The sequence below is a fragment of the Alosa pseudoharengus genome, unplaced genomic scaffold, assembly GCF_046254945.1.
Source record: "Alosa pseudoharengus isolate Yale_2024_CS ecotype anadromous, Long Island Sound unplaced genomic scaffold, YU_APseudo_1.1 YU_APseudo_1.1_scf_3, whole genome shotgun sequence".
NCBI lineage: Eukaryota > Metazoa > Chordata > Actinopteri > Clupeiformes > Clupeidae > Alosa > Alosa pseudoharengus.
The window spans coordinates 46,209,712-46,237,687 of NW_027468718.1; the positions used below are offsets into that span (position 1 = coordinate 46,209,712).

The window sequence follows — 27,976 nt, forward strand, 5'->3', positions numbered from 1 at the left end:
CGAGCTGTGCTGGCTGAGTGAGTTCAGGACCATTAGGACCTAGTGATGGTGAAGCTCTTTGAACCTGAGGTGTGTTCAAATTCACAGGCAAACGCCATTTTTTGTTTGCTTTCAATTTTCCTACGAACGTTTGCGAACACTCACAAACAGTTTGAGGATTTAGTTCCGTGAACACTGTGGGAGTTGCACAGATTTACCATGGAGATGGAATGTTTACACAGAGATTTACCATGGAGATGGAATGTTTACACAAAATCGTTCAAATATATTTAGACACCAACATGTTCGCTGCGAACGTTTGCCTCTGTTAAAGGAATTTGAATGCGCCTCTGCAGACACTAGTGGGGGTGATGGTAGAAAAAAATCCTGAGCCTGAACTTTTTTCTCTGTGAGGTAAGCGGGCCCCTAAACCAAGATATACTATACGCCCTGATCAACATCGAGATATACGCCCTGATCAACATAAAGGGCGTATAGTATATCTTGGTTTAGGGGCCCGCTTACCTCACAGAGAAAAAAGGATTCAGGATTTTTTTCTACCATCACCACTGCATCATGTACAAGAAAGCATACCATTTTTAAAGCTGATGTGATATTATTGATGCCATCCACGACAGGTGAAAAATGCAACATTCATTGTCCAGATTAATGCATACACACTTTTATACACACTTCATACACACTATTTTTTTGTTTTTTATGCCTTTAATGCGACAGGATAGTGGAGAGTGACAGGAAGTGAGTGGGAGAGTGAGTCGGGGTGGGATCCGGAAAGGACCACGGGGCGGGAATCGAACCCGGGTCGCCGGCGTATATCTCAATGTTGATCAGGGCATATATCTTGACAATGTTGATCAGGGCGTATAGGCTATCTTGGTAATAATGTTGATCAGGGCGTATATCTGTTGATCAGGGCATCTGTTGATCAGGGCGTGTAGATATATAATGTAGATATACGCCCTGATCAACATTGAGATATACGCCCTGATCAACATTGAGATATACGCCCTGATCAACAGATGCCCTGATCAACAGATATACGCCCTGATCAACAGATATACGCCCTGATCAACATTGAGATATACGCCCTAAATTTTCAGACCATGGATAATTTTCCTCCCTTTCATTTTCCCACACTGACACCATCCACCAGATACAGAAATTTCACATAAGATTCATGGCAAATAGCTCATTATCGCTTACATACAACACAGAACAGATAGAATAGACTAGGCCTAAGAGTTGTAATCTCAATGTTGATCAGGGCGTATATCTCAATGTTGATCAGGGCGTATATCTCAATGTTGATCAGGGCGTATATCTACATTATATATCTACACGCCCTGATCAACATTGAGATATACGCCCTGATCAACAGATGCCCTGATCAACAGATATACGCCCTGATCAACAGATATACGCCCTGATCAACATTGAGATATACGCCCTGATCAACATTGATCATACGCCAACCTTGTTGACACCTTGATTTCCGAGAAGAACTGTTTTGATTTATTTTGAACTTATCCTGGCTGTTTTTTTCCCACCCGAGTGCCGTGCATGCATTGGTGAGGATTCGAAGTGTAGCCCCCCCGGCCCCCCACTGTATTCGCTTGTGTTCCATGGACTGAGAAGTTCCCCTTGAGAGTAGGACGCCTTCCCACGGACTGATTTCGCCCAGGAGCGTGGTAGGACGGGACATACTGATCAGAACTTTCGTACTGAAACACGCACAACTTTTTCCTCCTTTTTTCATTCATCTCAGCTCGAGCTCTTGATTCCATTTTTTTATGAGATCTCAAACTTAAAGACATTTACATTTTCTTTTGGTGGTTGTTGGATCCAACATAGTTTGATTTGAATTGTCTAATATTTCATGTGTGATTTCATGTGGTTCACTACATGTTCTACAAGCTAAGGCTGAACCTTATGATCTGCTTTGATATTTCATATTACTCACCACACGTTTCATTAGTGTTACTTCCAGATCTCCCTTGATATTTCATATTATACACCACACGTTTCACTAGTGGTATTTTAAGATCTGCTTAGTTGTGTTATTTCATATTATAGGCGGAAATTAGATCCAGTGTCTACACTTAATATACAGAATATACTCATTTTTTCTTTTATATAATTTTCCTGATACATTCCAATTTAATGTGATGACACCTCCTGTTAATACAAGCTTATCTTTTGATACATAATCTGATTGGTCTGCTGTTGTTATTGTGGGTTTGGGTGCAATACTGCAGTCCTCTTGTACGAACCTTAAGATAACCCTGAATGAATAGTGAAAGATATCACAGAATTTATTTGATAGTGTTAACCCAGAGCCTGTCCGGTAGAGTTACATCTCATTTATCCCAATCCACGAATTAGTGAAACATACTCAGCACAGTGTACACACACTAATCCCAGCGCAGTGAGCTGCCTGCAACAACAGCGGCGCTCGGGGAGCAGTGAGGGGTTAGGTGCCTTGGTCAAGGGCACTTCAGCTGTTCCTACTGGTCAGGGTAACCCTCCAGTTACAAGTCCGAAGCATTAACTAGTAGGCCACGGCCCTTTCTTGGTAGTATCTGTAGTCTCAGTATGCTATAGAAGCAATAAGTATGCAGGTAAGTGAGTTAAAAGCATGGATTAATGAACAGACCCAGGGTCCCAGGAGCTCTGGTTCTCTACACAAAGGTGCTAATATAGGCTTGTATTGGGTTTGTTCATCTCATGTCTGAATGATGTCCATTTATATCCACAAAAGTCACCAGAATGATCTAAGGGACTATTCATCAAAATCTACTCCCAGGAAAGAACACCCCTGGATCCCGCTTGACAATGTTGATCAGGGCGTATATCTCAATGTTGATCAGGGCGTATATCTCAATGTTGATCAGGGCGTATATCTTGACAATGTTGATCAGGGCGTATTACATTACATTACATTACATTACATTACATTACATTTGGCTGACGCATTTTTAGCCAAAGCGACTAACAACATGGTAAACAGTTTAAGTTTAGAGCAATTCTCAACAATATTAGGACAATTTAAAAAACATTAGAGTACAGTAAGAATAAGTGCATCAGTGAGTGCTGTTTTTAACAGTTACGTGTCAGTTTAAGACGGCTGGTGAGTGCTAGGATCAGCAAGACTTGTTGTAAGTGTTGCTATGAGAGGAGATGTTCTCTAAAGAGCTGGGTCTTCAGGAATTTTTTGAAAATGGAGAGGGATGTCCCTGCCCTTGTAGGAACTGGCAGTGTGTTCCACCAGCGAGGAACAACAGATGAGAAAAGTTTGGATTGGCCTGAGCGTACCGGAGGTAGAGCTAGACGTCGTTCGTCTGAGGAGCGCAGCGGTCTGGAGGTAGCGTATGTCTGTATGAAGGCATTCAAGTAGGTGGGAGCAGAACCGGAGACTACTTTGTAGGCGAGCGTTAGAGCCTTGAATTTGAGGTATATCTCAATGTTGATCAGGGTGTCTATCTCAATGTTGATCAGGGCGTATGTCTTGACAATGTTGATCAGGGCGTATGTCTTGACAATGTCGATCAGGGCGTATATCTCAATGTTGATCAGGGCGTATATCTTGACAATGTTGATCAGGGCGTATATCTCAATGTTGATCAGGGCGTATATCTCAATGTTGATCAGGGCTTATATCTTGACAATGTTGATCAGGGCGTATATCTCAATGTTGATCAGGGCGTATATCTTGACAATGTTGATCAGGGCGTATAGGCTATCTTGGTAATAATGTTGATCAGGGCGTATATCTCAATGTTGATCAGGGCGTATATCTGTTGATCAGGGCATATATCTGTTGATCAGGGCGTATATCTCAATGTTGATCAGGGCGTATATCTCAATGTTGATCAGGGCGTATATCTGTTGATCAGGGCGTATATCTGTTGATCAAGGCATATATCTCAATGTTGATCAGGGCGTATATCTCAATGTTGATCAGGGCGTATATCTTGACAATGTTGATGTCAAACACAATAGACTATACAGTAAATATGGTTCTTTGTGGAGGGGAAAAACACACAACTTCAGCTGTAAATGACTGAAGTTAGCCATCTTTGAATGTCAAAATAACAGTACTGTTTTCGATCTGATAATCTCAGAAATGATTATCCATGGTCTGAAGTTTGATACAATCTCATTTTTATTAACATTTTATACCAAAAAGTATTATTACCAATAATATGTTTTGTAACAAAGGTTATCATACACTAGCCTGGAAAATCCAGACCCTGATAATCTAGAAAGATTAAGGGTCTAGCCACGAACAATGTAATGGGGGGCGGCAACAAGCATGCATTTAAAAATCTCACTGCACGCAATTGGATAACACTAGACCATGTTCACTCTGAATGATTTCGGACTTTGACGCAATCTGATAACACTACGACCAATGTGTACTGTCCTCCAACGTTGCAGCGCTGTCTTCATCAGTTTAGCTGGTTCTCCGGAATGTTGGGGTAAAAGTAACGTGCATCATTGCTCATTGCCAGAGTGTCTCGCAGAGACAATTCCATTGTGCTCTCGCGAGAACTCTGGATTTCCAGGGTAATCATATACTGACAGTTTAGTAAATTAATGCTCTTTGCAGAATAAATACGACCTGCATCTGCATATAAAGCATCCTTTATGCATGCTCATTTCCGCCTTTACATTTTCAAATGAGCCATCATTCAGTAAAATCATAATATACAGTCATGTCAAAAAGATTTGATTGGTACATTCCATTTATACCCTCTACCAACAGGGGGTAGTGAAACATTATTCATCGAGACATGCAGCCACATCATACGATTTGTTCATGTTATCCTCGGTACCCACGGTATCTCTCTCTCTATCTCACTCTCTCATTCTGGTGCTTTTGGATACTTCTCCTTGGCTATTCGAACAAAGTCGTCTGCACTGTCCAGAGAGATCAGGCGATCCTGACAACAATAACAGGACAGACACACAGAGGGCAAAACAAAATGACATTACCATCCTCAACAAACAGCTGACAACACACTTCACACATGCGCCATAAAAACGTAAAACACTTTTAAGTTAAAACAACGGTGATGTAACAGTAGAGGTTACCATGACGACGACATATCTGTCATTGGCTGCGATGCCGGGGGGGAAGAGTCCAGACTCCTCCCATATGGTCTGGAGCAGTTCTCGAGCCCTGTCCAAGTTCTCAGACTCGAGCTGAGCCATCTGTCTGTTCACAGAGAGCAGAGCGTCCACCTCCCGTTGGTAGCCTAGAGCAATGAGAACATACACACACACACACACACACACACACACACACATACACACACATGCACACAAACACACACACCACCACACACACACTTTAATACATTTCAGTAACTCACCCATTGGTATGTACGGAGCCCTCCGGGTGACATGGGGAAAAAAAACATGGGTTAAAAAAAAAAAAAAAAAAAAAAAAAAAAGTAATGGGGAAAAAAAACATGAAGAACAAAAAAAAAACCATGCACTTTTGCATCGAGATCCCGCAAAACTTTTTTTCTACTTTTGGAACTTGCTGGGCTTCCTACTTGACCCCAATAGGCCCACAAACCACTACCGCCAGATGGCAATCGTATCATGATACTATGATTGCTCTATCACTGTTGCGTGTTGTGGGTTTTCTGGACACATTACATAGGCCTATGACACGGGACTGTCAAACCCCCTGATCAAATTCAAAGTGTACGTCTTTCAAGGCTATGCTGCTGCTTGGGTCTGTATTGTAACGTCTGCAGTGAGCAGATTTCAGATAGAATTGAAATGATAATTGTTACCGCATTATGCTAATTTAGTAAACCAAAATTCACTGTCTGACTGACAGTTTTTGTCACAATGCAGGGAGTCAAAGTGAAAGCGGGGTGCGTGCACCAAGGCACCTGTTTCTGCAGGAAAACCTTTGGCTACTGTTCTCAGAGCATTATGCTTTCTCTGCCTATGATCTGCAGCTTTTCTCAAACTATGGGCCTCCTCAACAATTAACCTACTACTGCTCCACGTAGCCGCGAAATTAAGTTATGCCCGGTGCTTCACACGTCTGCTCATTTGCAGCATACTTATTCATTTGGTGTCATCAACTACAGCGGGGAAAATAAGTATTGAACACGTCAAAATTTTTTTCAGTAAGTATACTTCCAATGAGGCTATTTGCATGAAATTTTCACCAGATATTACTATTAACTCAGATAATCCACCCATATAAAAAAATCCAAACATTAAAGTCCATAGGTAGAGTTATGTGTAATAAAGTGGAATGACACAGGAAAAAAGTATTGAACACGCCTGCTGAAATTTCTTAAATACTTTGTGGAAAAGCCTTTATTCGTAATGACAGCTTCAAGGCATTTCCTGTATGACGAAAACTAATCAGTCACAGTATTCTGGTGTGATTTTGGCCCATTCTTTTAAACAGATAGTCCTTTAATATTGAAGATTCCAGGGGTCCCTCTTGTGAATCCTGATCTTTAGTTAACTTCCAAAACTGTTCAATTGGATTAAAGTCAGGGCCTTGATTTCCTTTCTCTGAAACCAATTGAGTTTCCTTTGCTGAATGGTTTGGATCATTGTCCTGCTGGAAGGTCTAGCCATGTCTCATCCTCATCATCCTGGTGGATGGCAAGATTCTCCCTGAACAAAATGACTCCATTCATGATTCCTTCAACTGTATGAAGTCTGCTAGTACCATGAGATGAAAAACAGCCCACACCATGATGTCACCACCTCCAAACCTCATTGTTGGTATGGTATTTTTAGGGTGATGCACAGTGCCATTTCTCCTCCAAATATGGTGTGTAGTATGACATCCGAAAAGTTCAATTTTGCTCTCACCAGACCAGAATACATTCTCTCAGTATTTCATAGGATTGTCCAAATGTTGTGTAGCAAACTTTCAACGAGGTTTGACATGTTTTTCTTCAGCAATAGAGTCATGCGGGATGAGCGTGCATAGAGGCCATAGCGGTGAAGTGCATTACCTATGATTTTCTCTGTAACAATTGTACCTGCTGCCTCCAAGCCTTTCTGGAGCTTTCTCTGAGTGGTCCTTGGATCTTGGGCTACTCTTCTGACTATCCTTCTGACTTCCTGGTCAGAAATCTTGCAAGGAGATCCTGTGCATGGCCAGTTGATGATGCAGTGATGTTCCTTCCACTTGCAGATAATGGCTCCAGCACTGCTTGCTGGATGAATCAGAAGTTTTGATGTGCATATGTAACCAGTTCCATTGATATGTTTTGCAACAATAAGGTTGCAAAGGTCTTGGGAGGGCTCTTTGCTTTTACCCATCATGAAATGTTTCTTGTGTGACACCTTGGTAACAAAAAACCTTTTTATAGCCCACCAGTCTGTACTAACCCAGTTTATATCAATTTGCACAGATAGGAGGGATAATTTCTCTAAATACTTATAGATTCCAGTTTGTTCCTTGCTATTCCTTGCCTTTGTGTACTGCTTTTTCTTAGCGTGTTCAATACTTTTTCCCTGTGCCATTCCACTTTTTTACTCATAACTCTACTTTTAGACATTAATGTTTGGATTTTTATATATGTGTGGATTACCTAAGTTAATACTAATGTCCGGTGAAAATTTCATGCGAATAGCCTCACTGGAAGTATACTTACTGAAAAAAATGTTGACGTGTTCAATACTTATTTTCTCCGCTGTATATAGACATAGCCCAGTCAGCACACATACAGTACGTCTCCAAGACGCTTGGAAAGGAACAGCTTAATTACATCGCGTTCCATTTAGAACGTCTTATTTGATCTGATCTTACAACGGCGGCGTCAAGACACATTTGAGTTCTACATCGGAGATAGAACGCTTATGATCGCTCATGCAATGTGTGCGTCCCTGCAGCAAGTGAAACTGGAGGTAACGTGGACTAGAAGCAATAATAGTTTAAACAACAACGTGGCTTCCTGTAACTATCAATGGAAAAATGCATAGAAACTGCTAATCATAATCTTTAAATTGACATTAATTAAGCTGGCTATATGCAACACAATTTATATATATTCCCTTTGCATATGTTTGGGTAGACTTCAAGCATTTTTGAATTTGAGCTTACAGTTCTGTGTCCTTTACATTAAGGCTATTTAATAGGTATTAGTGATACCTCGAAATTAGGCTGCTGTCTGTTAGGCAATTTATTGTAGCCTGCTGTGTGTGCGTGTCTGCACGCAGGTGTCTCCCTCTCCCTCCCGTGTCATAGGCCTATGTAATGTGTCCAGAAAACCCACAACACACAACAGTGATAGAGCAATCATAGTATCATGATACGATTGCCATCTGGCGGTAGTGGTTTGTGGGCCTATTGGGGTCAAGTAGGAAGCCCAGCAAGTTCCAAAAGCAGAAAAAAAGTTTTGCGAGATCTCGCAAAACTTTTGCGGGATCTCGCAAAACTTTGCGAGATCCCGCAATGAGATCCCGCAAAAGTGCATCGTTTTTTTTTTCTTCTTCATGTTTTTTTCCCCCATTACTTTTTTTTTTTTTTTTTTTAACCCATGTTTTTTTTCCCCATGTCACCCGGAGGGCTCCGTAGTTATGCACGCACAATTCTACAATTCAAATAATATGTGATCATGTGATAAAAGTATGGCATCAGGATTTGTGTGTGTGGGTGTGTCTCTCTCTCTCTCTCTCTCTCTCTCTCTCTCTCTCTCTCTGTGTTTGTGCGTGCGTGCATAACATTCAGATTTTTGGATATATTTGTGTGTGTGTGTGTGTATGCAACCATACTGAGGTAAGTCTAGATGAATGAGTTGTTTGTTGGGGTCAGTAGCCATGGCATGCTCGCAAACTCAGAGTCTCAAGACAACAAGCTCATACAGACCAATACAACAATACTAGTGAGAGAAAGAGAGAGAGAGAGAGAAAGAGAGAGAGAGAAAGAGAGAGAGAGAGAGAAACAAGGATTAAAGTTCTCCGTCGTACGACGGATTTCCGTCAATTTTATTTTAGAAATGTCATATTTGAGATCGATGCAGATCCGATGAGAAAAAAAAAAATAGGAGGGGGGGGAGGGCTATCACCTTTTCTTTTCCTTTTTTTAAAGCAACTACAAATATTAGGTCCGATGAATTAATGTGTGTGATGGTAAATGTTTAAAGACCTAATAGTGTTCTTGAGAACTTTCTGTGTCTCAATCAGTGACGGCTCAAGAAGATAGCTTAGTCTACGTCAGCCATGAGTTCCGCTTTGTTTATGTTGTAGCTACACGCTTGTCTCATTGGCCTGGGGCGTTTGCTTAAAAAAAAGAACACATATGGAGGACTAATAACGGTCTAAAAGTTGGATTATAGTGACACAATCGAGACAGCTGATGAGGTTGGCAAATCCGTTTAACTTTTTTGGATATGATATTGTGAGCTCTATGTGCGAATTCGGAGAAGAAGTGTAGGCTAGGCTGTGTTCTTTCCGTGCATCAATTTAGACAATTTCTTACTATCGCGAACTCTTGTCAGGGGAGGTCATTCCTTTTGGGTGTCACCTATGACTTGAACAGATAGCCATAATGCTATGCCACCCCATGTAGGCTACTATTATTGTTACAGTTTTTAATCAATGCAACTAACATTATGTGTAAAGCGTCGCAATATAAACCGTATGCAATGTATTATCCAGTCTGTTATGACATGTACATCAATGTTTTTCACAATTTGCAACGGAAGGTTTTGACTGAGCGTGTTAACATAAAATAATAATAATATTGTCATCATCGCGAACTGTTTAGTAAGGGGGTCAGTCGTGTTTGTGACGCACAGACAGCCTTGTAGCCTATTTTGCTTTAGGCCTCACTTTTAACGACAGTAGGTTGTGAGTGTATGTTGACAAAAAATAACCATGCAATCAAAATAGTCAACTTAAAACTTTGCTATAAAATATTATTAATTTATAGCACAAAACCATAACCAGTATGCCTACCAGAACCTCGCATATTAGCGTCATTTGTGTGCGTCTATTTGGCAAGGCCACTAGCTGTCATGGATGCGTTGTTGCTAAAGGAAGGCAGGTGTCAAAAGTTAAAAAATAAATGGAGATGGGCGGCTGTTGGAAATGGGGGAGAACTAACAAGCCATGGTGTAGAGAAATTAAAGTGCCAGGGGCAGTGTTGGGCAAGTTACTTCAAAATCGTAATGTATTATGTATTACTTATTACTGTCATTTCAAAGTAATTTGTTACATTATAATATTACTGTCTCTGAATTGTAAGGCATTACACTACTATTGTATTACTTTTAAGTTACTTTTACCAAAATATCTAGAACTAGATGTACCGCATAGCGGTACAAAATATGTCCTGTACATCCGTTCCGCGAAAATAAATCACACTTCATTTTGTCTCCATATTTTACTCCATCCCCCACTCTTGAAACTTTTGTGTATACTTCTTTGGCATGCCTGAGTGTGTGTGTGCGGCTGTACAGAAAGTAGCCTACTGGTGCTGAAAAGGTGAATAGATTGTAGAATAGCCAAAGAAGATGTAGCATTGTTATAAAACCTTTAAAATCTCTAAACAATCACAAGTAGGGCAGTTCATCACAGTTCATCCATTGCAACTGGATTGATGAAAGGTCACTTACACCTGTAGGCTACATTGTATTTGGGAAAAGCAAAAGGTATCAGCATAATTTTATTTATTTATTTATTTATTTATTTATAAATAAACAAAAACATCTCTGTCCGTTCCATGCCGTTTTCAACAGCTATCAAAAACAAAGGTCATTTTTGGATGGATGGATTTTTTGTGAATGTTTCTTCTTCTACATAAGATTTTAGTCATCTTTAGTTCATGTGATACTTTATTGTCAATGCACAAATTAAGTAACAGTAGTCTGAAACGTTATTGTTAATGCACAAATTAAACGAAATGCTGTTTTACATCTAACCAGTGGTGCAAATAACTGACATGTCCAAATGGGCCTTGATGAAATGCGGCGCTAGACTGTTCATACACATTTTAACGGGCCAAAGTTGAAGAGCTGTTGTCCGTTATTGTTCGTGCAAATATAGGCTGATTCATGTTCCCTTGCATTGTGTAACTGAGGTCCATGGCTAGTCTGGCTTTCACCAGACCAAGCTCAATCTTTTAAGAAATCAAAAAATAAATAGCGGGCAGATCAGGCTGGGTTCACCCAGCCAAGTCCATATAGGCACCCGATATTGTTTAATTTTCCGATTGAGATGTCCACGCTCTGGCTATTCTAAATGCAAAAATGCATCAGGGAGTTATGACAAAACTGTAACTAACAAACTAGATCCTAATAGAAAGTTGTTAGCTTCCCTAAGCTACAGGTTTATAAGGTAGGCCGATTTACACCATAAATTGTCAATAGGCTATGCTGGCGACACAAATAAAATCTCTTTTGGAAACCAATGGCTTACGCCTTACAGTATCAAGCGGACTTAAACTGACATATCGTGGCGAAAAGTTGTAATAAAATTCACGCAGCTCCATGAGTCAAGGAAAGCGCGAATGAAGTAGCCACTTCTAAATGGGACCCACTACACAGTAGCTTAAGGTGTGATGCTAAAGCAGCCATAATGAAATGAAGGTGTCATTGTTTGGATACTTCACACACACGTGCTCTTTAATCTCACAGACTAACTACCAAGCTGGAATCAAAGCACATCGATTCCCCTCTCACACCCTGCACGCACTTAACACAAAATAAACAGGCGTCTCAGTCTGTTTACTGGTGTAACGTTGGTAAATCTTCCATTGCACAGAATGATTTTTGTAGCACGTGCAACAAATGACAGTCAAAAGATACAATTACAGTGCTGCTATCAATTTGCTTGGTATAACCGCATTTATAGTTTTCTACAAATGCAATCAATCAAATTGGCCTCCATCACTCAACCAACGCTAACGGTAACATTACCTAAGTCCATATTGATATTATAAGATTAACGTACCTGCAGTAAAAACCAAGCATGTCCGATAAACATCCTCAGATTTATTTCGGCTTCGAGAAGAAATGGGAATTACATTTCATGTGAACATTGTCCTATCCTTATTAGACGTTCTCTGTGGTAAACAGTCCTTGTAGGAAGCGTCCATTGTTTTTCCAACTTCCAACAAAATTATGTCTCACTGCAACGATGCGCCATCTAGTGGACAAACGACTACTTATTGCCAATACTGGAAATGCAGCCATGATGATGATGATGAATATTTATTTTGGCTTTCTTTTAATCCTACTGAATTTGTAATTATGTATCGGCTGTTCTAATACCGATAGTATGTGGGTGCCTGTGTGTGTGTGCATGAGTGTGCACCACCATCTACAGGCCAATGAGTGTACAGTCACTAAATGTACACATAACCTAATTTTTTTAGGACCCCCCCATGGATGAAATTCTACGAAACTTGGCATACCCCCAGAGAATGCCAGGTCAATTAAATTTGGTGCAGTTCTGAACATCTTAACTGAAGATAGGGGCGATTAAAGCAGAATAATATTGCATTTTCATTTTTTACCGGGGGGGTGCAAATCACAAATGAGTGATTATGGGCCAGGTTGATGTGGGCCCTTGAGACCAACATACCATAAAAGATTCTTCATCCTCAGTGCCACGGTTCAGGTAGTTATTTAGGAAAAACTGCTTTTTTTGCGGTTCGGGGGGCCCAGCACGGGGGGGGGAGTGGCCCCCGGGGACGAAACGAAATTTTTCCGTAAAAGTCTAGTGGGGCTACATACCCACCAAATTTCATGTGCCCCGGTGGTTCGGTGTCCCGGGTATCGTTGACCAAAAATTCAGGAAGTAGATGACGGGGAAAAAAAAAAAAAAAAAAAAAAAAAACTTTGACAATCCCTATATGACCGCTTCGCTAGTGGCGGTCATAAATATGGATTTGGAATTCTAAATGCAGTTTATTATGCTCAATGCAGCTCATTCCTTCTAATGGAGGGCGATGGGGTATAACATAATGACTGAGCTAGGCTTAAGGCTAACAACAGTAGAATGCAATAGGCGCAGTGATGGCTCATGATGCAATACAAGGAACAATCATAGCCAGAATGTTGTTAAAAGCAGACAAAAGGTCGAAGTCTGGTCAATTGTGATAGAAATGCTGTAACTTTAGGCTTAGGCCTACTCATTAAAATCAACAGAGAGCCCACTACCTGTATATTGTAACCCAAAACTTGTCAAGACAGGCTACACAGTGCCGCTGCTGGCCATTGTGGTGCCCTAACTGGTGAAATACAGTATTAACCCAAGTATGTCATCATATGGTCAACTATAAAGATGTAGGCTAATCTGCCTGTTCCCAGGGATGGGTAGTATTTCTGAAACATGTAATATGTATTTGTATTTCAAATACAAAATAGTATTTTGTCATTTGTATTTTATTGGGTTGAAGGAAATGGCTCAGTATTTTGTATCAAAATACTTTATTGGTGTGTATTTTTGTATTTTAGAAATACTGCAAAATACTATATGTGAAACACACTAAAAAAAGTAGATACTACACACAGGTGTAATGAATAATTGGTAATTAGGCAACAATGGTTTATTTTTATCGCAATCAGCTAATGTGAGAACAGCTGTGTTCAAAGACACTAACAGCTTTTCAGTGACGGCTATTGTTGAAGCATCAGCTCTGGTGTGAAGCACTGGTGTGAAGTCGTACGCAAGTAAAGATGAGCAAGTTTACCTGTGCAAGTTCACATAAGGACACCGACAAAGGCAACCATGTCCTATTGTCTCCATGCCAATCTTTAACAGAAAAAATGTCAGATATCTCAATGAACCACAATGACATCAATAGATGGTAAGGTGTTGAGTGTGTTTGAATTCCCTTCCTTGTAGCATCCATTTCTGCATTCTACAGTGGGGACAAGTTCACCTTGTTTAATTAAATAACAATTCTATTTCCTTATTAGCTGCATACTTGAGGTTGGAGATATTAAGGCATATCAAGTTTCTCACATACTGGAACTTCAAGATACATAGCCTTATGATTTTCTTATTCAGTTCTGCACTGGACTTGAATTACGAAATTCGGCACAGATACACAATTATGATTTTGGCCTATTGATTATAATGTGGTTAATTGAAATCGACAAATTACTTTGTCGATTTTGAAGTAACTTGCCCAACACTGCCTGTAGGTGGCATTAATTATATAGTAAGTGTACCCTGTAGCCTCGTTTTGGTTTAAACAATGGCCGCCGTGTGAATAAGGTGAATACTCCCTTTACTTTGCTGTTTGCATCTTTTTGTACATTAAAAACCAATAGGTCGCGACCGCAAAAGGGGTGCTATGGTAGATATGAAGAACGTATGACTTATGGCCTGAAAAAAGTTCAGTCAAACGATTTTTTTTCACTTTAATCCCTGGAGAAAGAGAGAGACTGATACGATATGAAGTAGGTCTCTGTGGTCACATGTAGTCCTGCTCTGCCTGACCCTAGAGTGATGTGGTCAGTATGCATGATTATAAGGCACATTTCATCCAAAGGGCTAATTCTATGTTAAAGCAGGAGACCTGGGGGAGCAAAGCACTCCTCCCTCCTTCACCTGGTGAGGATGAGAGAGAGAAAATGGAGAAGAAGAACAGAGGGAGGGACGCTGAGGGAGAACAGGATAGATACCAATGGAGTAGGAGAGAGCTAAAGAGAGAGAGAGAGAGAGAATGAAATACATGAACACGGCCAAACAGACATATAGTGAGCAAAAAAAGTGAAGAGAGAGTATTGCACAAAAAGAGAGATGGAAAGAAGGATGAAAAATGTCAAGGTAAAGAGAGAGAGAAAGAGAGAATGACAGAAAGAAATAAAGAGAAAAGAGAGTGAAAGCAGAAAGACATTGATAAAAAGAGCGATAAAGACATGCATTTAAAGAGGCCCTATGCAACAATTTTAGCAAATGACCTTAATTATGCAGGTTGAGAGTCGTTCTGATGGTTCTACAACACTTTTTGGGTCGTTTGGTGGGTGCTTCGTCTCACCCTTCGTGAGAAAAAACGAATATGCAACTTTCTGGTCTCGGACCGAAGAAATCCGGATGTGACTCGAAAATGTAGTAAGATTGTAGTTTCTAAGAAGACTGCAAAACGGACGCCGACTTGGCTTTGTTGCTGTTGAAATTGTAAGTAGCATACCCTTGGGTGAACTTCGTTTTTGTAATGTGGTTTGATAGTCTCTTGAACAATGTGTTTGCTCGACCGTTTTATTGTGAGCCCTGTATGTGTTTAGCTTGGTTTCTTGATGGCTAGCTCGCTAGCTAGTGGGGGTTTAGTGTAGCAGTCACTGGCTACCGAAGCTGCAGGGGGAGCTATGTTGTGAAAAATGCGAGCCCAAATCAGGCGAAAACCCAGAAACAGCGAAGGAATAACCAGACCTGCATAGAGCTTCTTTAAAACAATTTTTGACCTATATAAGATGGACCCCCCCCCCCCCTTCCATAAACTCCAACTGTAGCCCCACCCCAGCTACATCCTGACTACAACCCCACTGTAAAGGAGCACATGCACAAGAGACCTACTGTATCACCATGGAAACAACTGAAAGAGCCCTGTGGTCTCACCCAGCATCAGCAGGATCTTCTTCCACCTGGTGGAGACTTCCCGGCGGGCACACTTCAGCGTGTGGATGTCATAGTTCAGCTTCTCCCACTCCTGAAGGGAGCCACAAAGAGAGACTTTACATTCATTATCAGAAAGGTAATGATGCAATCTGTGAAAATATTAACCATACCGAATCTATGGTTTCAAGAAAAAAGCACAGTCTAACACACTAAGGGCCCTATCATGACATTCTAAAGTGCATCGTCACTCGTCAAAAGTCTATTCAAATTTAGTAGGATGTCCAGTTCACATTGGGAGGGGTTTCGTTCTCAAAAGTGGAGCGCATGGCGTAACAAGGTGTTCCTAGGTCTTTTAATCAGTCATATGGGTGTGTTTGGGGCGTAACATCATTTTAAACCAATGAGAATGACATCTGTCATTCCCTTTAACGGCGCAACGCGCGATATGTCAAATAAATGCATCGGTATTTTGGCATTCAACAGCGCATTTGAAGGAGGCTGCTTGCGAGACCGTATGGAATAGTCATTCTTAAACCATGCTTTACTAAAACCTAGCATAGCCTTCACGCATTTGCACTCGTCTATTATTTGAACTCATTGGCAAAGTGAAACTAACTTCACCAAGGAGTCAGTCAACGACAAGACAGTTATATGCAGTTACTTTCACTATTGACTGACAATGGGTTACCATCGAAAACATAGGCTGGAAAAAGCAACACTTACCCTAATGTTGCTCAAATGACTGAATAAAACAACATTTATCCTGCAGAGGAGTTGCTTATATCTCGTGACAGTGCATCTTCAGCTGTGCTCCATACGTGTCTCTCGCCTCTCCCCTAATCACTTTTAACCGTCATTACCAATTTGCAAATGATGGTGAATAACTACTCATCATGAGATGTACAGTATTTTGTAATATCTTTATTCTAATTATGTTTACCATTGTAATCATGCAATTTGTAATGCTTTGCATGGACGTGCGCTGGTGTGCGTTCATGAATGATAGAAGGATGGTGCGTGCACCTGCCAATATGACTGTTGACATGCGCTCTTAAAATAGCATATGAACAACTCGCCATTGACTTCTGACCAGGTTTAGGTGGTGTATGATAGCGATTTTTAGACAATGCGCCAGGTCCCTCCCTAGGTTGTTAATTGCCACACCCCTGGGCGCAATGCTTAAAAAATAAAGGTGCAAAATAACGAATTCAACTTCGCGCCGGTGAATAACGAACTTTACGCCATGCGCTGGTGACCCAAAATACAGCCCCATGTGTGAGGCTGCACGCACACCTGAGTGTAACTTTTCATTTGGGACCAAAACAACGCCAATCGATGCAGTTTTGAGTAAGACTGTACTATACATTTACAACTGAATAGCATATAGCTTTTTGGGGCAACTTCACTGCATCAAAGTAAATCACTCCATTAAGTCATTAATTAGGCACCGATTGACGTAATTTTGGTCCCAATCGAATAATGTACACTCATTATCATCTACAAATAGACATAGGGCGTTGTTGGTCGGAGCCCTTTTACAAAATAGAAATTACATTACTCTGTAACCAGAGATGTAGTGGTAAAATAAGAGGTGGGTAAACTATTAATTCTATGATGGTGAGGTGGACTTCGCCATTCTGTATCGAATTCGGTAACATGTTTGGTGATGATGGAGGTTATTGTCCAACGTTTATAACAATACCAGTGGTATTACTGTATGGTTCGTAGTGTTGATGAGTGGATATTGTGCATGTGGATAATACAGTGTGATTTTTGAATGTTAAAAGTTGCAATTGGTGAATAAACTCTGTTGAGAAGTGGATAAATTCTAATAAAAGGTGGATAAACTCTTTCTGAAATTTCAGAGGTGGATAAACCATGTTTACTTGCGTTTAGCCTCCACTACATCCCTGTCTGTCACCTAGGCAGCAAGGACTCTTCATTAGCAAAACTTGTCAAAGCTGACAACTTGAAAACTGGAATTCAAATATGTACTCCATATCTCTGCATTTTTAAAAGTATGAATTCCTTCATTCCATCTTTCAGATATTTCAGATAATATGCATATATTTTCAGTTTATATTAGTTTAGTTTTTTGTAAAACGTTTGTAGATTTGAAAGAATTATAAATGACTTGCAGGAGGTGAATGATGTATGAGAAAGTGTCAGTTCAGACTCTCCTTGAGTTGTAACCAATAGCTACCCAAACCCCAGAGAGGGAAGGTCTTGGTAACAGCAGATGTTCCTCAGGCCTTTTAGTGACATGGGCACATGTAATACTGCACACTGGGTAATACTACAACATTCTCCCAGACACCAGAACGCGTGCTGTGCATACACATTCAAATGTAAGGTAATGAGTAGTAATGCACAGACAACTCACACACACACACACACACACACACACACACACACACACACACACACACACACACACACACACATACATACATACACACACACACACACACACACACACACACACACACACACACACACACACATACATACACACACACACACACACACAAATATTGACTGGCTTGAAAATGTCAGGCGTAACAGTGACTGGTGCAGTGATTGGTCATCAGAAGTCAATGGTGCAAACTCAATCATCAGATGGTGGTGGATTTCAACAGGTCTAAGCCGACTCTGCTACCAGTCTCCATTGATGGGGTCAATGTGGAGGTGGTAAGCACCTACAAGTATCTGGGTCTCCACCTGGACAATAAACTGGACTGGTCAGCCAACACTGACGCACTCTACAAGAAAGGGCAGAGCAGGCTGTACTTCCTGAGGAGGCTGCGCTCCTTCAATGTGTGCAGCAAGCTCCTCAGGATGTTCTACCAGTCTGTTGTGGCCAGCGTCCTCTTCTATGCAGTAGTATGCTGGGGAGGAAGCACAAAGAAGAAGGATGCGGGGCGACTTGACAGGCTGGTAAGGAAGGCTGGCTCTGTAGTGGGAGCTGAACTGGAGTGCATCACTTCAATATCTGACAAAAGGACCCTGAAATCAGTGCTCGAATTACGTGGGAGCCAGAGGGAGCCGAGCTCCCATAGATGCGAGTGTTTTGTCTATTTACATAGGCGTTAATTGGGCTAGCCTATATGGTTTGATATGTGCTGAAAAGTCCTATTTGCTGTTGAACTTGTGCTTCACCTCTTCTATGTTGATTGACAAAGCCATAAATTATGGCCCATAATGCAGCCTACAATAATTGTGTTGTCTGATGATCTGTAGCTATCCTCTGCCATTCAGAGCTCCAGAAAGTTCCCAGATATTTTGAAACACCTGTTAGCAATCTCTGATGTCGGAATATTCAATGGCTACCCGACAACATCTCAGTGCAAACTCCAAAATTGTTTGTCTATTCATTTTCCACGGTTCAACAATACTAGAACATAGTTTGGCTGCAATGGTTTATAATTTCTGCCAGTTAGTGCTTTTTCCCTGTGTATAAGTTATACTACATGCATTATTGTGTTTGACACTGAGGATAGCCTATCTGAGACGGTGGTCTGGTTCAAATGAGTCACGTTGTGAAATTGAGAATGGCACAGACTAAATCGTTTAGTCTATTTCTTTGTATTGTGAAATTGAAATGAAATATGGACTATTACAATCAATAATATGTTGAAATTAATTAAAAGCAATCAATTTCTATGAAAAATCTATGTCTGTTGTGTGCGTGTGTCAAGGTAAAGCCTAGGCCTACCGTGCGCATATATTGTACGCCTAGGCTATTTCATCGCCTTGTTAGGCTATGCACGGGGTGTGCCAACTTTTTATGAGATAGAGAGACCCCCTTAAAGACAAAAAGATAATTCGAGTCCTGCCCTGAACAAACTGATCAACATCTTGGACAATGAATGTCATCCGCTCTACAGCACTATCAAAAACCAAAAGAGCTTGATCAGCTGGAGACTTCGCTCACTGCCATGCACAACTGAAAGGCTGAGGAAGTAATTTGTTCCTAGGGCCATTGAACTGTTCAATGCTTCACTTAAGGGAAGAGGAGAGATAGACTTCTCTGCATAGTCTGTCTGCCTCTTCACCCCCTCCATGTTTGGATACTGTCTGTCCACTAGCCACTTTTTACCACTGTCTTTCTGCCTCACTGTTTGCTTGCTATATTAGCACATATGCACAACCCCTCCCTCCATGTATGCTACTGAGACCTTGAATTTCCCCTGGGGATCAATAAAGTATCTATCTATCTATCTATCTATCTATCTATCTACAGTATCTATCTATCTATCTATCTATCTATATATCTATCTATCTATCTATCTAATGCCAAATAAATAGAGAAGAATGAGAAAAATGAAAGAGGCCTAAGAGATCTGCAGCTGAATGAACTTCATTTGTTGTTCACGTAAGATCCATTTAAAGAGGAGATAGTACACTACGCTACATTTACATTGCATTACATTTAGCAGACACTTTTGTCCAAAGTGAGTTACTTTAATAAGTTACATCAGTCGCTTTGGTGCTTTTCTCACATCACTATTAACATTTGCACAGCAGTGCAATTCTCAAAACAATTAGTGCAAACTGCAAAACCTAGTGGATGACCTGCAAAAGCACGTCACTTGCTCAAAATGGATAGTCCATTCCTCAAAAGCAGGTATTCATGTCAATGAAACTGTCAGTGTCATCAAAATGAGAAGTCTTGACACCATCGTTTATGAACAAGATAGTCAAATGGCTTTGTCATGTTTTCATTATGACAGTTCTCTCAGTGTTTTCTAATGCAAAAAAAGGTCAGAACTCGGTGACACTACCTGAATATGCTCAAGACAGCACTATACAGTACTTGTACAGCCATTTGAAAACTACAGTAAAGTTACACATTGCTGTAGTTAGGTGAGTAAGTGAGTACAAGACACTGAATACGTACATTTTTACTGTATGCTCTTTGCAATTCTACAGCATTGTGACAGAATTGGATAACTAGTTCAACAATTTTGTATGTAATGACTCAAGCAATGAAATGAAGACTATTAGTTTTATTGGGAACGACTATTCAGCATTCATAAGTATAGTTAATTTTGACTGACATGACATAAGCAAATGATAATGTTAAAAAACAGCAGAGAATTGTATGTAAGCAACTGATACATGTCCAAAAGTATTTGCAATTTGTTCAGAGGAAGGAGAAATTGCTACTATGATGTGCACAAATGACTAAATGTTGTGGAGGTTGAACTAATAGTTATGAGAATTTTCATTCTGATCTGAAAAAAGCACCAAAGTGACTGAGAAAAACTGTAAAGGTTTTTTTTTTTACTTTAACATGTTTCCAAAATCATTTTGATGGCACATGACCGCATAACATGACAAACAGCACTTCTGCCATTGTCTGAGTGGCCCTCTACAGGTGATTAAAGCTAGAACATCGGAGATCTCTTTCTAAAGACTGCTGTCGGTGCATTCTCTCTATATTATATCAGAGTTGTGTTCATACGTTGTAGCAAAAGACGCATATTTAGTTTGTTTATTATTGTACTCCTCAACTGTAGGGGGACCCCGAGAGCAAATCTTCTTTAGTGCTGCTTTAGAAACAGATATAGGGCCCTATCATGACATTCTAAAGTGCATCGTCACTCGTCAAAAGTCTATTCAAATTTAGTAGGATGTCCAGTTCACATTGGGAGGGTTTTCGTTCTCAAAAGTGGAGCGCATGGCGTAACAAGGTGTTCCTAGGTCTTTTAATCAGTCATATGGGTGTGTTTGGGGCGTAACATCATTTTAAACCAATGAGAATGACATCTGTCATTCCCTTTAACGGCGCAACGCGCGATATGTCAAATAAATGCATCGGTATTTTGGCATTCAACGGCGCATTTGAAGGAGGCTGCTTGCGAGACCGTATGGAATAGTCATTCTTAAACCATGCTTTACTAAAACCTAGCATAGCCTTCACGCATTTGCACTCGTTTATTATTTGAACTCATTGGCAAAGTGAAACTAACTTCACCAAGGAGTCAGTCAACGACAAGACAGTTATATGCAGTTACTTTCACTATTGACTGACAATGGGTTACCATCGAAAACATAGGCTGGAAAAAGCAACACTTACCCTAATGTTGCTCAAATGACTGAATAAAACAACATTTATCCTGCAGAGGAGTTGCTTATATCTCGTGACAGTGCGTCTTCAGCTGTGCTCCATACGTGTCTCTCGCCTCTCCCCTAATCACTTTTAACCGTCATTACCAATTTGCAAATGATGGTGAATAACTACTCATCATGAGATGTACAGTATTTCGTAATATCTTTATTCTAATTATGTTTACCATTGTAATCGTGCAATTTGTAATGCTTTGCATGGACGTGCGCTGGTGTGCGTTCATGAATGATAGAAGGATGGTGCGTGCACCTGCCAATATGACTGTTGACATGCGCTCTTAAAATAGCATATGAACAACTCGCCATTGACTTCTGACCAGGTTTAGGTGGTGTATGATAGCGATTTTTAGACAATGCGCCAGGTCCCTCCCTAGGTTGTTAATTGCCACACCCCTGGGCGCAATGCTTAAAAAATAAAGGTGCAAAATAACGAATTCAACTTCGCGCCAGTGAATAACGAACTTTACGCCATGCGCTGGTGACCGAAAATACAGCCCATAGATAGAGAGAGAGAGCGAGAGAGAGAGGGAATCTAGATGGGGTCTGGTCAGACATCTTTAGACCAGGCGTGCATTACTCTAAATGTGGGTTAACAAGGTAATAAGTGAATAATGAAGCATGTGGTGAGGGGCCAGTTTAACTGGACGCAAACCAGACCCAGGACACACAAGGTAAACACGGCCAGAGACAACAGTATCACGAAGGAAAGAAGTTGACACACACACACACACACACATACACACACACACACACAACATAGCCATGCTTACACATACATAACAGGCCACGGTGTTTGTGTTGAAATAAGTGGATGGTGAATCAGACATAGACCCTTTGTGTTGTCACACAATCAGACATAGACCCTTTGTTTATATGGAAGAGCTTGTCCTCCAGGCATGTACGGTAAAGTACTTCTGTGTGCATAAAGAAGTCCTCCCGGAAAGTACGGTAAAGTACTTCTGTGTGTATAAAGAAGTCCTCCAGGCATGTACGGTAAAGTGCTTCTGTGTGCATAAAGATGTGTATGGTTTGTGGATGGTTCATTTGTTTTTGTGCAGCCATGCAGTCTGTGTGGACAAAATGCACTATTTACCGCCACACTGGGCTGGATCCTGAGTGGAGTGGATCCTGAGTGATGTCTGCAGTCTGCAGTTTGGGGCAGCCCTGGTCTACTGGTTAGCGCTTCGGACTTGTAACCGGAGGGTTACTGGTTCGAACCCCGACCAGTAGGGATGGCTGAAGTGCCCTTGAGCAAGGCACCTAACCCCTCACTGCTCCCCGAGCGCCGCTGTTGTTGCAGGCAGCTCACTGCGCCGGGATTAGTGTGTGCTTCACCTCACTGTGTGTTCACTGTGTGCTGAGTGTGTTTCACTAATTCACGGATTGGGATAAATGCAAAGACCAAATTTCCCTCACGGAATCAAAAGAGAATATATACTTATACTTAGTTACTCATCCCAATTCAGACATCGTGTTTTAGGAATTGATCAGTGGTTTGATACTACCTTCACCTCAAGCTTTGCATAGCATACAACATACAACACAAGACATTACAAAGGGACTCAGAGGAGGGGACAGATGTGTGCCCCGTAGGGCTTCCGTACAACTATAAAACGTCCCACATATTCGACGCACCCGACCAGTAGCGCGACAATGTGACGTCACAGAAGCGACGTAACCATTTACACTCACATGTGGTGGTCGCCACACTAGTTGCAAAATTCTCCTGAACAGAGGTGTCGCTGTTGTGAAAAGACTAACGCTAACTACGTTAGGGTACCGGTCGGGTGCGTCGAGTATGTAGAAGCCCTTAGGTCTCCACAAGACACTGCCTTCAGGCAGAGACCCCCTGTCTCCCACCCACACAACACAAGGTGACAAAAAATAAGTTAAGAAACACCTCATTAAAGCACACCACAGCAAAACAGCACCATTAACTGATGTGGGATCAGTGGTGAATAGCACCTCAAACTCACAACCAGTGAGTGGCTGGCCTAAATGCCTTTAATTCCATCTGTTAGCTAAATGAAACACACCACCTCTTGTGCGAACTCATGTCTCCACATGTCAATGACGTGGCCATTGTTGGTACAAACAAAGCGGGTTTCTACTTTTTTCTGCTGATGGGGTCGTGGGTTGAATCATCTATGAGAGGGCAAAGACTTGACTTGCCTTGGAGACAAGTGTGGATAGTCTACCCTCGTCAAAACATGAGTCTGCAGTCTTCATGACACATGGAGAGAGAGAGAGAGAGAGAGGGAGAAACGGACTTCTCTTCTAACAAGAGAGAGCACGAGGCTCGTCTGCAGCCTGCCAGAGCTGTGTGATTAATGTCAGCTCCTCCACATGCAGTTTGAGCATTAAACAGTCTAAAGAAAGCCATATTATCCTAAAATGAATCACACAGCAGCTTTTCTCAATGACCAGATGAACACTCGTCTTATCAGAAAACTCCATCTGACCTACCTTACTACCCTGACCTGTAGTACTGTACGCTGTCCCCTTTTTGGGGGCTTTTATTAGCATTTTGATCTAATTTGATGTCCAAGGGAGGCACAGAGGGCCAGCTGTTCTCCTCGGCCCCGTAAACCTGCGGCAGGAACAGAGCCCCCTCAGACTGGACGCCGGGAGCAGATTCAGTGGCGCTGATTGAATGATTACGTTACAGAGGGACTCAGGGGAGGGGACAGATGTGAGCCCATTGCGTGTCCGTACAACACACACACACACACACACAACTTTATGAGAGGGTTAGTCCACAGCAGAGTTTTTTCCCAGAAAATACAAAAACAAGATGAAAGTGGTAGCATTTAGTAAAGACAAGTGTACTTGTGTAAGTATTTTGTAAAGGGGCAGGAGAGGAGTCTTAGATAGATAGATAGATAGATAGATAGATAGATAGATAGATAGATAGATAGATAGATACTTTATTGATCCTCAAGGGGAAATTCAAGGGTCTCAGTAGCATACAGACACAACATGCACTTACAGCATAAATGGTATACATAAGTATAAGTATAAACATATAACTAAACTCCACTGTACAATAAAGACAGTAGAAGATAAGAAAACTAACAAAACTAAATACTAAATACACTATATAAATTCAATTAAGAATGTCCAATGTGCTTGAGGGTGATCAAGCATAAGACGCTTGTAGTGACAGGGCCGGGACTGGTAAGGTGCTAAAGGGAGTGAGTGTCATGGTGAAGGTGCAAACAGTAGTCCAACCATAGTCCTTAGTTATGTGTGCCTGGCAAAGTGCTCAAGAGAGTGAGTGTCATGGTGAAGGTGCAAAAAGTAGTCCAACATTAGTCCAACAGTGCAACAGTGCAAGTAAGGTCTAGAGACCAGCATAAATAATATAGACAAATAGGAGAGTAAAGTATAATGTAGACAAGGTGAAATAAAAAACTATTTCAGTGCAAGAACAGGTTGAGGTAATAGGGTTATAGCCATTCATTCATTCAGTATTGTATCAGAAGCCTGACCGCAGCCATTGATCATGTGTGCTAATATAGCATGAAAAACAGTGTAACAGTAGTGAAAAACATTAGGCTGTGTACAATAGTAAAACAGTAGTAAAACAGTAGTAAGCAGTAGTGGGCAGTCAGTACTCAAAAAACATGGACATGGAGAGGGTGGAGAGGCAGACAGACTAAGCAGAGAAGTCTATCTCTCCTCTTCCCTTTAGTGAGGCATTGAACAGTTCAATGGCCCTAGGAACAAATGACTTCCTCAGCCTTTCAGTTGTGCATGGCAGTGAGCGAAGTCTCCAGCTGATCAAGCTCTTTTGGTTTTTGATAGTGCTGTAGAGCGGATGACATTCATTGTCCAAGATGTTGATCAGTTTGTTTAGGGTCCTTTTGTCAGATATTGAAGTGATGCACTCCAGTTCAGCTCCCACTACAGAGCCAGCCTTCCTTACCAGCCTGTCAAGTCGCCCAGCATCCTTCTTCTTTGTGCTTCCTCCCCAGCATACCACTGCATAGAAGAGGGCGCTGGCCACAACAGACTGATAGAACATCTTGAGGAGCTTGCTGCACACATTGAAGGACCGCAGCCTTAGGGTCTTAGGTCAGGTCATATGCCCCAGGGGTAGGATTGATCTTGAAGTGCAGTGGTGTTATATCATCAGTGGTGTTATATCATGTTTGGTTGTTTAAAAGAGGGGGGAAAGTCACAAGCCACTGCCTTCAGGCAGGGACCCCCTGTCTCCCACTCACACACAGACACACACATCCTCCATTGCACTCAACCCTCTGCTAGTGTTGCCACTGTTCTTGAGAACTTCCCACTTACTGACCATCCTTGTGATTAATGTGTATAATGTTGCACTACAGAGTAGAATAGAATAGAACATGATAGAATAGAATCATGGATCATGTGGTGATATAGAACAGTGACTGACAGAAGCTATTAAGAGTAGAACATTACAGTAGCTTGTGTGGTGCTTACAGTATCATACCTCTGAGGCCTTATCTGACTGGTTCCTCATCTTGATGAAGGCCTGGAGTTCTCCATCGGACTCCGGTTCAGTGTTACTGGGGGTGGAGTTCCTGGGGGTGCTCCACAGGGGTCTGTCCGAGTCCGCCCCTGGCGCCGGCAGGAACTCCTGGGACAGGTCCATGGCGCCGCTGGACACACTGACCCGGGAGTCCCCATTCAGGCTCGGTGCTGGAAGTTCTTGGTAGTTAAAATATTCATGACTGCTAGGCAAATAAGAAAATACGTATAGGAAGGATTTAGCCTAATAAGTTTGCTTAGGGTCATTCACTCACAAGACAATTCTTCAAGTTCGTTGTCAACAGCTGACACGTTGACAACATTTGTTTTGTTCACACAAGTATTTCAGGCATTCAGTACAAACGTGTTGTTTGGCGAAGTACAAGCGCATCCCACATTCTTATTCACAATTGAATTGCCTGTTCTATCCTTACTGCAAACCAATTATCATATAGGCTACCCAGATAGGTTTTCGAGAATGCATGTTCTAAGTGCTGGGTGAGGATGCCCATCACTGTAAAAACGTGGAGACTGAGAAAATAGCATCTCTATTTTGACACAGGTTCAGGTTAGAAAAAAATACATGAGTCATATTATCAACAGCTGCGCAAAAAGTAACTGTACATAGCCTACTGACCGTAAAATCGCGTTCTTTTCCTCCATGGCATAGCCCCAGAAGCAACATGTGTATACCGCACCCATTTGACGCACGGAAAAGCGCTGCGTTGAGCCTCGCATACCTTGACAATAGCGAACTATTTCTTGCCTCCGTTCGCTGCCAAGACAGAGTCCAGTGAGCCAAGCCAGCAACCCGTGAGGCTTTTTTGGAGGCGGCGTTTGCGAGGAGCCAAATTGCGCATGTGACAACGACCTCAGCTTTCTTTTCTGCATAGCTCATTGACCGGTCCACAGGTCACAAAATACACCACCCTCGCTGGAGATTTCCTCCTCTGTCTGCAGTTTTTAATCGCGTTGGGTTCATTTCCGGGTGTGTTTCAGAACTGAACCTAACCCTGTTATCATATTAAATTGGATAGGAATTCGTTTGAGATTGAACTAGCCTACTTTTTGACTTCACAGTTGGAGTTCATTAGTTTATCAGTCATAAACGGTGTGCAGCTGATTTTTAGTTTTATCCAACCATACATGTGGATTCAGTTGTTTGTTCAATAAACAAATTGATTACTGTTAACCCGTTTAATCCCACATTTTTCCCAGACTTGAATATATCAAAATCATGTGTCTTGAGTAACCCTTTGAAGTAATCAATTACTATTTTTTAAAACATTTCTGAAAAAGTGGGTGAAAAGGAGTCTTTTATGCTTAGTCACAATTGTGACCGTTAGGAAACAACATCCGATTTTAGGGATTTTCACACATTTCATTGTGCAATCATCTAATTTTCAATAAATTCCAGTCAGAGATGATAAGGGGACATTGTCCCAGGTCTGTTCTTTACTTTTAATTTTGTATCACAATACAATACTCAACATTGCCTCTGCAATTCTCTATTATATTATAAGTGTGCTGATTTTTACATAGAAAAGTCATTATATCACACTATTATGACTATAGTGTAAACAACAACACCCTACAATACAACAGCAACCACAAATGTTACAAAAAGTGATGTTGTTTGTTTGTTTATTATTGTATTATTTAATTTTATAATTCATTATTTAATTAATTAATTAATTACACAACATATTGTCCTGCACGTCTACTGCCATACTTCCAATGCCATTAATTGCCTTTCCATTGGACCAGCAAT

General features: G+C 41.2%; 1 protein-coding gene across 1 annotated transcript; it reads right to left on the reverse strand.

Annotated features, from left to right (window-relative positions):
* Window positions 1-4,865: 4,865 nt before the first annotated feature.
* LOC143099964 (melanoregulin) lies at window positions 4,866-26,329 on the reverse strand. Its single transcript, XM_076262871.1, has 4 exons — window positions 26,168-26,329; window positions 15,568-15,658; window positions 5,095-5,258; window positions 4,866-4,943 (listed from the first exon to the last, which is right to left on the reverse strand). Exons 1-4 carry the CDS (start codon window positions 26,327-26,329, stop codon window positions 4,866-4,868), a joined length of 495 nt encoding a protein of 164 aa, XP_076118986.1.
* Window positions 26,330-27,976: the final 1,647 nt, after the last annotated feature.

Coding starts and splice junctions, on each gene's coding strand:
- LOC143099964 (XM_076262871.1), bottom strand. CDS start 26,329: ATGGACCTGTCCCAGGAGTTCCTGCCGGCGCCAGGGGCGGACTCGGAC. Junction 15,659..26,167: donor AGTCAGATAAGGCCTCAGAG/GTATGATACTGT, acceptor GGCTCCCTTCAG/GAGTGGGAGAAGCTGAACTA. Junction 4,944..5,094: donor ACAGATATGTCGTCGTCATG/GTAACCTCTACT, acceptor TATTGTTGTCAG/GATCGCCTGATCTCTCTGGA.